Source organism: Lynx canadensis, chromosome C2 (assembly GCF_007474595.2).
Source record: "Lynx canadensis isolate LIC74 chromosome C2, mLynCan4.pri.v2, whole genome shotgun sequence".
NCBI classification, from domain to species: Eukaryota; Metazoa; Chordata; class Mammalia; order Carnivora; family Felidae; genus Lynx; species Lynx canadensis.
The window spans coordinates 6804695-6817877 of NC_044311.2; the positions used below are offsets into that span (position 1 = coordinate 6804695).

Genomic DNA, 13183 nt, shown 5'->3' on the forward strand with positions numbered 1-13183 from the left:
TCAGGGAAAATAGAAAGTTGGAAGGAGAAGGGTAGGACACTCAATATTATTCTAGGCATACATCAGACATAAGCAGGGCTTATGGAGAGAACTGGATGAGTCATCATGGAAAGGGCTGGGGTGGTGAGAATATGAAGTGCAGTGTGAAGAATGTGACCCAGAACAGACGGGACTGCTGATGGGTAGATGACGACTATTTGCAAGTACTGTGGAGAAAAATATTTTGGAGAGGCACCCATATAAGGCACACAGGGAAGGCAGCTCCCGTAGGATGCCCACCCCTCCCCTCCCCCCAACCCTTGCCCGCATGGGACACAGAGATGGTAAACTTACAATTACAATGATGAAGTCAAGCCAGCACCAGACACTGGTGAAATACTTCCCAAATCCAAAGGCTACCCATTTTAGACCCATCTCCAGGATAAAAATGTATGTGAAAATATGGTCAGTACAATTAAGTAATGCTTGGATATTGGGTCGTTTCTCAAGGTGAATATCTTCAAATACCTGAAATGATAAAGCATAGCCATAGGCCAGGTTGAATATTTGCACAGAACTGCTTGAGGACTTTACTTTTTAATTTTTCTTCCTTATTTGAATAAACTAGTATCTCTTTTGGTGACAAGGTTTTGCCCAAAAGGTATTAAGGATGAAATGTCTCAGTGGAATCAATTCCTTGAGTAAGTGAAACCACAAGAAGGAAGATCCTATTTCTAGACTTCCATTGCCACAAGAGCTCCCTAGGTTCTCATCACTGACCCCTGAAATGTGAAAACATCTTCCTAACAGATCACCACACAATTTCCTGATCTTCCTGATCCTTCCAACTCTTGTCAACAATATCTTGCCAACGTTTCCAGAACCACTCAGTGAAATATTCCATCTCTCTCATCCTCCTAGTTACTTTAGTAGCCCTATTCAGTGGCTCTCCATTGCCTGTAACACCTTAGGTCCAAACGCCTTAGCTCCCACTCTAAATCCTGCCAACCCTGATGCCAACGACCTACCGCAAACAGCCTTACCACTTACCCCTGTGCTCACGATGGATGTGCTCATTTTTATGTGTACCAACACATGCAAAAGTTGAGGAAGCTCTGGGCTAGTGTAACTTACTTTGAACGTGAAACATTCGTTCAGTGTGATCGTGAAAATGAGACGCCTTAGCTTCTGAAGAGACCCTTTTCCATGCTACATGCAAGCATTTCCCTCATTCAAAGTGCATATGTGATTCTTTGGGGTCTATATAACTAGGGTAAAAACTGAGAATGAAAAAAAAGAAGATAAGGGGACCTAGTACATCTGGGTCCTGTCAGGACATCTGGGCAAACACTGAAGGCAAGAAAGAAATCGGCCCTGCTGTTGAGTACGAAGGTAAGCCCACGGCCCCATGGCCCTAGGGAGCAATAATGCAAAATAATAAAACAGTCTGACTTTCAACTCCGAGGTGGGCTTTGACTGGAGAAGACCCTCCACTTCCTCTTGTCCCCTGTCATCTCCTCATCATTTTTGAAGTCTCAGTTTGGCTGATATTTTCCATAGGAAACTGTCCTTCTTCCGCCAAGAATGAGTTAGATGCCCATTCTACATGGCCCCATGTCATCCACTGCTTCTCTGAGTGTATCACTATGGTCCTGGTCTACAATTCTTGGACCCCATCTGTCTTCCCTACTAGACTCCCTGCTCCTGGAAGTCAGGGACTTATCTGTGTGTTTGCCTCTTAAAGGCAGGCAAATGGGAATGGTGTAGAAGCTCAGTTCCTCTGTCATTTTGGAAGCTGAGCAGCAAGCTGGCTCAGCAGATCTGTTTGCTCCGCAGAAGAGTAGGCCAACATTAGCAACTGAGCTTTGGAGGCTCCCACATTATAACGAGGACACTTCCTCGTCCAGGAAGCTCCCATTATTACACAGTTGTCCAGACCAGAGCTTCCCGAACTCTCATGAGTCCCGAAGCATCTAGGTTCTGATTTCAGCGGGCCTGGGCTGGGCCCAAGACTGCATTTCTAACAAGTTTCCAAGTGATACTAAGGCTGCTGGTCCACACAGCACAGACAGTGGCAAGAGACCAGATGTTTCCTGTCTTCCTTTCTCTGCAGATACGTTAAGTGGAACGAGACCCGAGTCCCTCTCCTATAACCCTCAACGTTGTGTGTTCAGTCTTGCTTTGTCCAACCTACACTTCTCTTAACATAACAAAGATGAGAACTAGAAGGAGGGTGCCATGTCTCCCTGGCCTTCTGACAACACCGTGCTTTCCCGCTGAGTAACATAGGGTTTGGTAGACACCAGTTACCATTGTGGAATAAATGAAGAGCCCTATTACTTGAATAAGGTAAATAGCCAGTGAAAATGTAAGCCCAGAAGACTTCAGGGGATCCTAGACCAAGGGTTCGCAACAAAAAGTAAGAGAGTTCTCTGATACGGTTTAGAGAAATTTATTTTTTTTTTCTTGAGAAAGAATTTGTACTGCAAGTAGATAAATGGAGACGGGTGCTGATCATAGGGTCTGGGGGGCCCCAGCGTGCACTCATCTGCTTTCACCTGGAGATCACACAAACGTAAAGCACTAGCCAGGAAAGCAACGGTGACGAAGCAAGACATTTCCTTGTCCCTTCCAATGGCTAGTGACTTAATGTTCTGTGACCCCAAATCAGTAAGGGAGAACCTAAGGTTCCATTCACTTACGTACCAAATAGTAAGAGAGTTTAGTTATACATTATGTCCATTTTAAGGGAAAACACAAGATAGAAGGGGACAAAGGGAAAGAGAGAGAGAAACATGTAGGTAGTAAGGAAGAAGATACTATCACTCAAGGGTGGGAGGCAAAGAGAAGGCAAGGACCAAAAGGTGAGGAGAGAGAGAAGGAAGGATATATGCTATGGAGGCCAGTGGATTTGGAGTTATTTCCAAACCTCACTGGGACACACCTGACACCTCAATCTAGAAGGATCTGCCATGTACATAAAGCAGTATCTCTTTGTTTCTCCTCCCAAGGGAACATGAGTGGTGGAAAATACCAAGACAACGTATTATATCCTCATCTGGTCCCTGTAGCCTTTCCCTCTTAATGTTTTACCTTTTGGAGAGCAGCTCTATGTTCTTCTGGAAAAGAGAGGTAGAAACATTGCTGTCCAGAGGAAGAAATATGTAGGATACAGTGAAAATGTCTAGAAATTCTCCAAGAATGAGGGACAGGCCTGGGGTCAAGGGCAGGCTCCAGGAGCCACTTTAAAGTGCTGATTTGAGTCACGCTTCCCCACAGGTAAAGTGCCTTTGGCTTGGGGACTTGCCAGTTGGAGCATGACTCTAGAAGTTGTGTAAAATCTTGCCCTTGAGGGGACCCAGCAGCAGAGATCCCACTTCTGCCTTGTCTCCCCACATTCACAGTCCCATGTCAGAATGTAGCCCAGCTGCCTTGATCCCCAATGTCCCCACAAGACCGTGATAATTTACCAGTGCCCCACTGCTCAGCAGAATCACAAAGATAACAAAGCTCTCAAACCAACTGTGTTTCACTATTTGGTAGCAGGTTTTCCGCAGGTTCCACCAAATGATCCAGTGGGACTTTCTCTTGTCCGTGGCACAGCATGGGAAGCAGTGACCCAGGCCTGCAAGAAATAAGCAGTAGCATTATCATTAGTGCCTGCCTTGAACTGTATTAATAATCCTAACTCTTCATCCCTGCCTTTACGTTTATCCCTTACCTTTGCAATTTTTCCCACTGAAGAAAGAGGTGAAGTCGTTTTCCAACCCCTCAGTTCCGGGCTTGGCCATATGACTTGATTTGGCCAATAGAGCAGAGTGAAAGTCACACATGCCAGTCACACACACATTACAGGCCGTGCATGTTTCCACTTGCTCTCCAGGACCATTTCCATAAGAAAGGAATATTTGGGCCAGCTCACTGGTTTCAGGAGAAGGAGGATGGACATGTGGTACAGAACCAAATGGCCCAGGTAAGCCCAGGCTAGGTTGGCCAGCTCCCAGTCATTACCACTCATACGAATAAAGCCAGCCAAAATCAGCAGAGATACCAGCCTAGATGAGCGGAATCATGTAGATGCATGTTCACTCTCGTGTGCCACTGGGGCTGCATGGCTGTTTGTTATACTGCAATTTCTTTTGGCAATAGTAAGCTGTGTCCTAAGGACTGAGGGGAATGAGGTAAGGAGGGGCACAGGCTCTGTGAACCACCCAAACCACACAGGGGAGAATCTGATCCACTGTCGAGGTGCTTACACATAGCTGGACATTTGACTTCAACACACACGAGCCCTCGGCATGAATCACGTCACCCTTCTCCCCTTGTCTCTTCCGCCCATCCTCCAAGTCCTGTGGATGCTAATTTCACAGCGATCACAACATTCCACTCCCTTCCTCATCATCTTCCTAAGCAACCGTGAGGTCTCCTCAGTCTGTCCCTGCCATCCTCCATTGTTTAGAACACCAATAGGTCAATCTCCCTGAAAGGTTATTTCTTCTTTTATGCCACCCCTCCCTTCTTGAAACCAACCTTTCTTCTCCAACTCCACTGTTGACAACCTGTGCATACCTCAAAGACCAGTCCAAATGTAAGTCAGGAGAACGGTGATCTATTCCTAGCCTGACTTCTGACCCCGTGGGAAGTTGGGGGGCCATCAAACAACCTGGAATATGTTTGAAACCATTCTTGGTGTCTTGTCTGAGACCGGTCTAGTGTCAAACTTATGGAGAAATTTTTAATTTTTAGATTCATTCATTAAGTCCCTATCTATCTATCTATCTATCTATCTATCTATCTTGAGCCCATAATCTAGGAAAGATTCCATTCTCACCCTAGAGATACAATATTAAGTCACTGCCTATGTTTTTAAGGACCTCACAAGAGAGACAGACACAAATAAATTCCCCACATGAATATAGGAAATAATAAAGGCACATAGGAACGAACCACTATAACTACTCAAGGAATCAGGAGAGACTGCATTTATTGATCGCTTATTATATGCCAGATACTCTTCTAGAAGGTGATTTACATTCACTCTTAATGCTAACAACCCTTCGCAGTAGATACTAGTATTATAGCCATCTTATAAATGAGGCACAGAGTGGCTAAGTAAATTAAGTCACACAGCTAGTAAGTGGAGAGGCCAAAATTAAGCTCAGGCAGTCTGGGTCCAGAGCCAAAGGTCCTACCTACAATGCTATCTTTCTTTCAGAGAAAAATCTTGAGGGATGGCAGGGCTCCATTCAACCCTGGTCAGGTTCCCTCTTCTACCACCTCGTCTACATCCTGACAATGGATGTACTGGGGGTTAGAGAAAGGGGAAGACATATTGGCCCAGCGGGCTCTCTCGGAAAGTTTTCTAGAGTTTCTACCCTAGTTGTTAGGTGATATAAGTTGAGCCCACCTAAATCAAGAATTTCCTGAAATCTCCTTTGCCTGGATCTGATAATGGCCCCGAGAATCGATAGATGCCCTCTCTTCACTTTTGTCTCCGGTAGAAGTAGAAAGAAGGCATCTACAGAGCTTCCAAGAACAACAGAATTTCCTCCAAATGTTCTGCGAACCGGATGCACGAATACTGCCACTTACCTTTGGGAAAACATCTCTCTGGTTCTTTTTTGGGAACCATTTCCGGTACCCTTGCAAAAGGGTCCTGTGGATCAATGGTGCTACATTCTGAGAAAACACTGGTAGTATCAGACTTCTGCACATGAGAACAAAGGAAAAAGGGAATCATTTACCAAGACTGTCTCTCACCATCGTAGCACCTAATACCTTAGTGTGCGACATTTTAGGAATAAAGCTAGCTAGACAAAGATTCCAGGTATAGGGGTTTCTAGAAAGTGTCCCTCTCATTGGGTGTTTCTAAAAAGTGCTCTGAGTAGCCCTGACATTAGGAGAGAATTTCCTAACTGCTCTCCCCTGGCTGAAAAAAGACAAGGTATATGAAGATACAGTGTCTCAACCTTCGCATCTCTGATACACTACCTAACTCCAAATAGGGAAGCTGGGTGATGAGGTGAAGGCTACTTTACTGAGACTAATTTTCAGCTCTCTCAATCCTTAGAAGAGTAGGCCTATGTTAGTGGCTCTCATTGATTTTTGTCTTCCAGGATACATTTTGACAATGTCTAGAGACACTTTCGATTTCACAACTGGGGGATACTATTTGCATCTAGTGGGTAGATGCCACGAATGTTGCCAAACATCCTACAGTAGACAGAAGAACCTACCACCATGAGGAATTATCGTGCCCCAAATGTCTTAGTGGAGAGGTTAAGAAACCCTGGCCTACACCTTTGCTTAAGATCTGACTCTGGAGGGGCTCCTGGGTGGCGCAGTCGGTTAAGCGTCCGACTTCAGCCAGGTCACGATCTCGCGGTCTGTGAGTTCGAGCCCCGCGTCGGGCTCTGGGCTGATGGCTCAGAGCCTGGAGCCTGTTTCCGATTCTGTGTCTCCCTCTCTCTCTGCTCCTCCCCCGTTCATGCCCTGTCTCTCTCTGTCCCAAAAATAAATAAACGTTGAAAAAAAAAAATTAAAAAAAAAAAAAGATCTGACTCTGGAAATTGGTTCCGCATTAGTCTTGATAGCCATAGTGACTGTCTTGGAGAATGTGTATGGATAAGCCACAGGTTCCTCTTGGGAGCACCCTGGGAAAATTACCTTTCGGGGGTTCTGTGCTGACAGATAAATGTCACCTTCAGAGAACACATCAATTTCCACACTTTGAGCTCCTGGGCTGGTAGACGTCTTGGTCTCCTGAGGGAGTTCATAGGCCTGACACAGAGGAGGCCAATTAAGTACAATTAATATTCCTCCTGGACAGCTCACTTGAGATAAAACAACTTTGAATTATGACGTTTTACTCCTTTTCTTTTCACTTTTTAAAACTCTCCTGGAGAAACTCCACACAAAATAATTCTGGGAAAGCTACCATAGGAAACAGGTAATGAAACTTACCCAAAAGTCATTTAAGCAAAACTATATGGTTTTGGTACAAAATTCACCAAATAATTCAGAAGGGAATGGCTAAATAATAAATTATTTAAAAAGTGGTGCTGGTATAATTATCCCTGAAAAAAATAATATAATACAGAATGCAGTAAAAATAAAATCCATAATGATTTGATGTACTAATATAAAAACAGATGAGTAGAAAATGTTAGAAGAATAATTTGGAAAATAATTTTTTTTATTCTTTGGGGTACAGAGGGTTGGCTTGGTGAAATAGAAAAGGGCATAAAGAGACAAATGAAGATGTATTACTACAGAAAAATAAAAAGTAAATTTTGTGTGACAACCTGCTGGTATATTCAAGAAAGATGTACAAAGTCATGCAGGTATATGTGATTACACCTGCAGGTATAATCAAGGAGGATGTCACGGTGTATGTAAATATTCCTGTGACTCTGACACTCTAAGGTCATCATTTAAGAACACTTCTCCCTTTTGAACACATGCATGGACACATCACACACACACACACACACACACACACACACACACACGAAACACAGGTAAATGTATCTGTGGACCAGACACAGAACAGAAATATGAAGTAGTAACAATTTAAAGTGTGTAGCAGAGAGGGGCGCCTGGGGGGGTTCAGTCGGTTGGGTGTCTGACTTCGGCTCAGGACATGATCTCATGGTTTGTGAGTTCGAGCCCCGCATCGGGCTCTGTGCTGACAGCTCGGAGCCTGGAGCCTGCTTCAGATTCTGCGTCTCCTCCTCTCTCTTCCACTCCAACGCTCATGCTCTGTCTCTCTCTGTCTCTCAGTCATAAATAAACATTAAAAAAAAAATTAAAGTGTGTAGCAGAGAATGATAACTAAAAGTGCCCCATAGGAGGAAGGGAACCACAGCTATGTCCACAGCTTGAAACTGTGGACTGGGTTGAAGTTCTTGCACTTAGGAGAGAAGGCCAAAACAAGTTGTCAATGCTTGGAATTACAATTATACACAGCTGCCTATCTAGGGAGGCAGAAGGAAGGAAGACCTCAGCAATAAGGCCTGAGTAAAGGTACCCACTGGATCTGAAATACGCCTAGTGTCACTATTAGACAAGAAGCTCCGGTTGGCAATTTAAGACTTGGTTCTGCGCTGGTTGCCCCAGAAGTATCTATTAAAGACATCACAGAACTTAGACTGCAGAGGGAGTGACAGATCCTCTCACTAAAGATGAAATTTTAAACGAAGACTCCGAAATACAGGAGGAGACAAACAAATCAGTAGCCCTGTAAATTAACTACTAGGAGGTGGATTTACCTGAGAAAAAAACGAAATCATATAATAATCTGGAAGTGTCATCAAAATGAGTAAGTTTAGGATTTCATCAAAAGTATACAGAGTTTCACTTCCTGAATGGCAATGTAAGGAGCTCTGTGGACATGTTCTCCAGAGAAATGAGCCTAAGTGGGGAAAAATATTTTTAAGAAATCACTTAGAGTCTCTGGAAATTGTCCTAAGGGCATACAGCAAAGGAAGAAACATTTATTCAAAAAAATCTTCAGAATTCAGGAACAGCAGCAGGAGTCCACGGCAATCGAGCCATGATTTCCCCTCTCCCTCCCACCTTCCAGCTCAGTTTGATGGAAGCCTTACTCGAGGCAGCTGTAACAAAGATGAGGTTCCCTCTCTACCCTCAGCCCCCAAGGAACGGATATGTATCTTATCAGGAGGTGGAGATCACTAGCTTTTCTTATCCTCTCCAATGCGGAGTTGACGAGGCCACGTTCCTGGTGAATGTGGCCAAGAATTTGGGCTCTCTTTTTCGAACCAGTCTCCTAGGACAGAGACTATTCCAGGCTCCCCAGCTTGAGAATACTGGAATCCTGATAAGCCTCACGCCAGCTAGTTTGTAGGGAAGAGGTTCCCTCTTTTTACAAAGAGGGAAGCTGAGAAGATGTGAGACCACTGCCCCTCCAAGCACTTGCATTAGTAGCTAAGGGCTTTTGTCTATGGAAGGAGGCATTCCATAAGAAACAAGAACTTTGAAGCTCTCCACAAAAGAACCGACTTTATCTGACACAACGTGAGGGAGTCCAAGCCTAAGGGTATTCTTGAAAACAACGGAGATTTTGACGGTAAGCAAGTAAGAAGAGACTGGTAGCTCTTCATTAAAAGCAACAAACTCTAACTAATTTGGATGTAAATCTTAAAAAATAAAAAAATAAATTTAAAAAAAGCAACAAACTAAACCACAGGTCAGCAAGTTCACCACAGAGAACCGAGGAAAGAGACAACTGAGAAGAATCTCCCTGGGTTGGGGGCGGAGGGGAGGGACCTGAGTGGCTCAGTCAGTTGAACATCTGACCTCGGCTCAGGTCATGATCTCGCAGTTTGTCAGTTTGAGCCCCACACTGGGCTCACTGCTGTCAGTCTGTCAGCGCAGATCCCACTTTGGATCCTCTGTCCCCTTCTCTCTGCCCCTCCCCGGCTTGCGTGCCTCCAATAAATAAATAAATAAATAAATAAATAAATAAACAAATAAATAAATATTTTTTTAAAGAAGAAGAAGGAGGAGGAGGAGGAGGAGGAAGAGGAGGAGAAGAATCTCCCTGGGGTCAGAACAAATCTCCAAGACCGGCCTAATGAGTAAACCCTACCTGAATTTAATTAGGTCAGACTGCGGAGCAATCAATGCCCTGTGGTATCGTCAAAAACAGTAGAGCAATTAAGTCAGCAATTAGTTGAGCCTAAAATCTGGGTGTGACGCCATATATGGCAGACAGAGTAACAGGGAGATTGTGGAAAGAGACAGTCAAAGAGAGACCTACTAAAATAACTGTCATCCTGCAGTGACGGCCAGCAAACCCAAGGGTGTGCCCTCCAAAGCGGCACCAAAGACTTCACATTTGTGTGTGTGTGTGTGTGTGTGTGTGTGTGGTGAGGGGAGGTAGGGAAAGGAGGGAATAGACTTCACTAGAATAGTCTAGCCAAGTCACCAAAGAATCCCCAGAGAGGAGAAAAGGGAATAACTTCCAGGTCCGCTACAATATATTAAAATGTCCAGTTTTAAACAGAAATTATAAAACATGGGAAAAAGCCCAGGAAAGTATGACCCATACATAGGAAGAAAGCGGACAACATATACTGCCTGTGAGAGGGCCTGGATGCCACAGTTAATAAACAAAGAATACAAAGCGGCGAGGTTAAATATGTTCAAAGAATTTTTAACAATATTTAATAAATAAGGGATGCTATGATAACAATGTATAATCAAATACAGATTATCAATGAAGTGAGAAAAGTTATTTAAAAAAACAATAAAAATTCGGAGCACCTGGGTGGCTCAGTCGGTTGAGCGTCCGACTTCGGCTCAGGTCATGATCTCACGGTTTGTGAGGTCGAGCCCCGTGTCGGGCTCTGTGCTGACAGCTCAGAGCCTGGAGCCTGCTTCAGATTCTGGGTCTCCCTCTCTCTCTGCCCCTTCCCTGCTCATGCTCTGTCTCTCTCTGTCTCTCAAAAATGAATAAACCTTAAAAAAATATTTTTTAAAAAACAATAAAAATTCTAGAGTTGAAATGTGTAATAACGGAAATGAAAAACTCACTAAGTTGAGCAACAGTACATCTGAACTGGCAGAAGAAAGATTCAGTGGACTTGAAGAGGGACCAGTACAGATTGTACAATCCAAAGAGCACAGGAAAGAAAGAAGAGAGAAAACCTAAAGGAAACTCAGAGGAAGGTAGGACACTATTAAGCACACCAACCACAAAGAAAGGAGAGAGAGAAAGGAGCAGAATAATGGCTGAAGACTTCCCAATTTTGACCAAAAATATTAATCGACACCTTTAAGAAGCTCAGAAAACTCAAAATAGGATAAACACAAAGGGATCCAAACATAGATATACCATAGTAAAAATGCTGAAAGCCAAGGACAGAGGAAATATTGAAAATAGCAAGAAAGAAGCCATTCATCATGTACCATGGGATTCCAACAAAATTAACAGCTGACTTCTTATTAGAAACAATGGAGACTAGAAAGCAGTGGAATGATATGCCGTGAGTGCTGAAATTAAAAAGCAAATGTGAACCAAGATTTTATTATCCAGCAAAACTATCTTTCAAAAATGAAGGTGAAATAAAGACATTCCCAGATTAACAAAAAGGAAATTCTTGGCTAGCTGACCCACCTTACAAAAAAATGCTGAAAAAGATCTTTCAGGCTGAAAGTAAGTGATCCTAAATGATAGTAAAAGTGCACACAAGAGAGCAAAGAGCGGAGGTAAAGGTAAGTCTGTAATTATAAAAGGTGAGAAAAATGCATATTTCTTTTCTTCCCTTCTGATTTCAAAAGAAATCGTCTGAAACAGTTTAAAATTAACGTATTTTTGGACATGTAACATATAAAAATAAAATATATGTGAGAATAATAATACCAAAGAGGCAACCAGGAGCAAAGTTTTATTGTAGTAAGGATATGACACCTGAAGGTAACTCACATTCACAGAAACAAATGAAGAGAGCTAGAAATGATAAATGAGAAAATTAATAAACTCTATAAATAGATACTTGTTTTCCTTCTTTTCTCAGCTTCACTAGTAAACATATAATTATATAAAGCAATGATAAAAGTGTACTGTTGTGTTTTTAACATATATGAATGTAATATGTATAATAAAAATAGTACAAAAATGTGGGAGAGGGAACAGAGCTACACATGAGTAATGTTTCTGTATCTCATTAGAACTAAGTTAACTTATCAGACATCAATTCTGAAGAAGTTAGATGTATGTGACAGCTCCTAGAGCAATCAATAAGGAAGTAACTCAAAAAATGATGTGAAAGTTGTTAAAGGAATTAAGATGTTATATTAGAAAATACTCAAATAATGCAAAATAAGGCAATAAAGGAGGAAAAGAGGAATAAAAACACATGGAACTTATAAAAACAAAAAGTAAAATATTAGTAGATAAACTAGATCAATAATAATATTAAATGTGAATGGGTCAAAAAATATAATTAAAAAGGTAGAAAATGTTAGACTGGATAAGAAAACAAGATCCAATTATGTACTGTCTACAGAAGAGACATTTTCGATTCATAGATACAAACATTTTGAAAGTAAAAGAATGGAAAAAGCTATCATACAAGCAGAAGCCAGAATAAAGCTGTAATAACTATATTAATATCATACAAAACAGACTTTGAAACAAAAAAATTTACTAGAGATAAAGAGGGACATTTTATAATGACGACAAATCACTGTATCAGAAAGATATAACATTTATAAACATGTATGCACCTAACAGAAGAGCCACAAAATATATGAGGCAAAAACTGACAGAATTGAAGGGAGAAATAGACACTTCAATAATAATAGTTGGAGACTTCAATAACCCATTTTCAAAAATGAATATAACAACTAAGTAGAAGATAGAAATAGAAGACTCGAACCACCTGATCTATCCATTATACTGAAAAGACACCTGTGGAACCCTCAACTCCAAACAGCAGAATATACATTCTTCTCCCATGCACACAGAACATTTCCAGGATAGACAATATGCTAGGCCATAAAACAAGCCTCAATAAATTTAAATGTATTGAAATTGTACAGACTGTGTTCTCTGATCATAATGAAATAAAATTGGAAGAGCAAAAAGACACTTGAAAAATCACAACTATGTGGAAATTAAAGAAAACATTCCTAAACAACCAATTTGACTTGTAGTCAAATGAAAAAATCACAAAAGATATTAGACTTTAAGGCTGAAAGTATAAAAGACTTTAAGATAAGTGGAAATAAAAATATTATATGCCAAAATTTGTTGGATACATGCAGCTAAAGTAGCACTTAGAGGGAAATTTATAGCTATAAATACCTACAATTAAAAAACATCTCAAATCAGTAACCTAACCTTCCACCTGAAGGCACTGGGAGAGGAAGAGAAAACTAACTCAAAACAAGCATAAATAAGCATACAGTAAGTATTTGAGCAGAGATTCAGAAAATAATAGATATAATCAACAAAATCAAAAGTTGATTATTTTAAAAGATCAACAAAATTGACAAAACTTTAATAAGACTGACCAAGAGAAAATGAAAGGTCAAATTGCTAAAATCAGGAACAAGAGGGGACATTGCTATCAACCTTAGAGAAACCAAAAGGATTCCAAGGAAATATTATGATTAACTATATGTTAACAAATCAGATAACTTCAAAAAAAGGACATATTCCTAGAAATACAAAAAC

General features: G+C 41.5%; 1 protein-coding gene across 1 annotated transcript in view; it reads right to left on the reverse strand.

Annotated features, from left to right (window-relative positions):
• The window catches only part of SCN11A (sodium voltage-gated channel alpha subunit 11), an 84804-nt gene that overhangs the window by 27251 nt on the left and 44370 nt on the right, over positions 1 to 13183 (reverse strand). The window contains exons 16-19 of the mRNA XM_032594643.1: positions 6646 to 6759; positions 5572 to 5686; positions 3450 to 3604; positions 334 to 507 (exon numbers count right to left, since the gene is read on the reverse strand). Of these exons, the coding sequence (XP_032450534.1) occupies positions 334 to 507; positions 3450 to 3604; positions 5572 to 5686; positions 6646 to 6759 (558 nt within the window). The remainder of the gene's footprint in view (positions 1 to 333; positions 508 to 3449; positions 3605 to 5571; positions 5687 to 6645; positions 6760 to 13183) is intronic.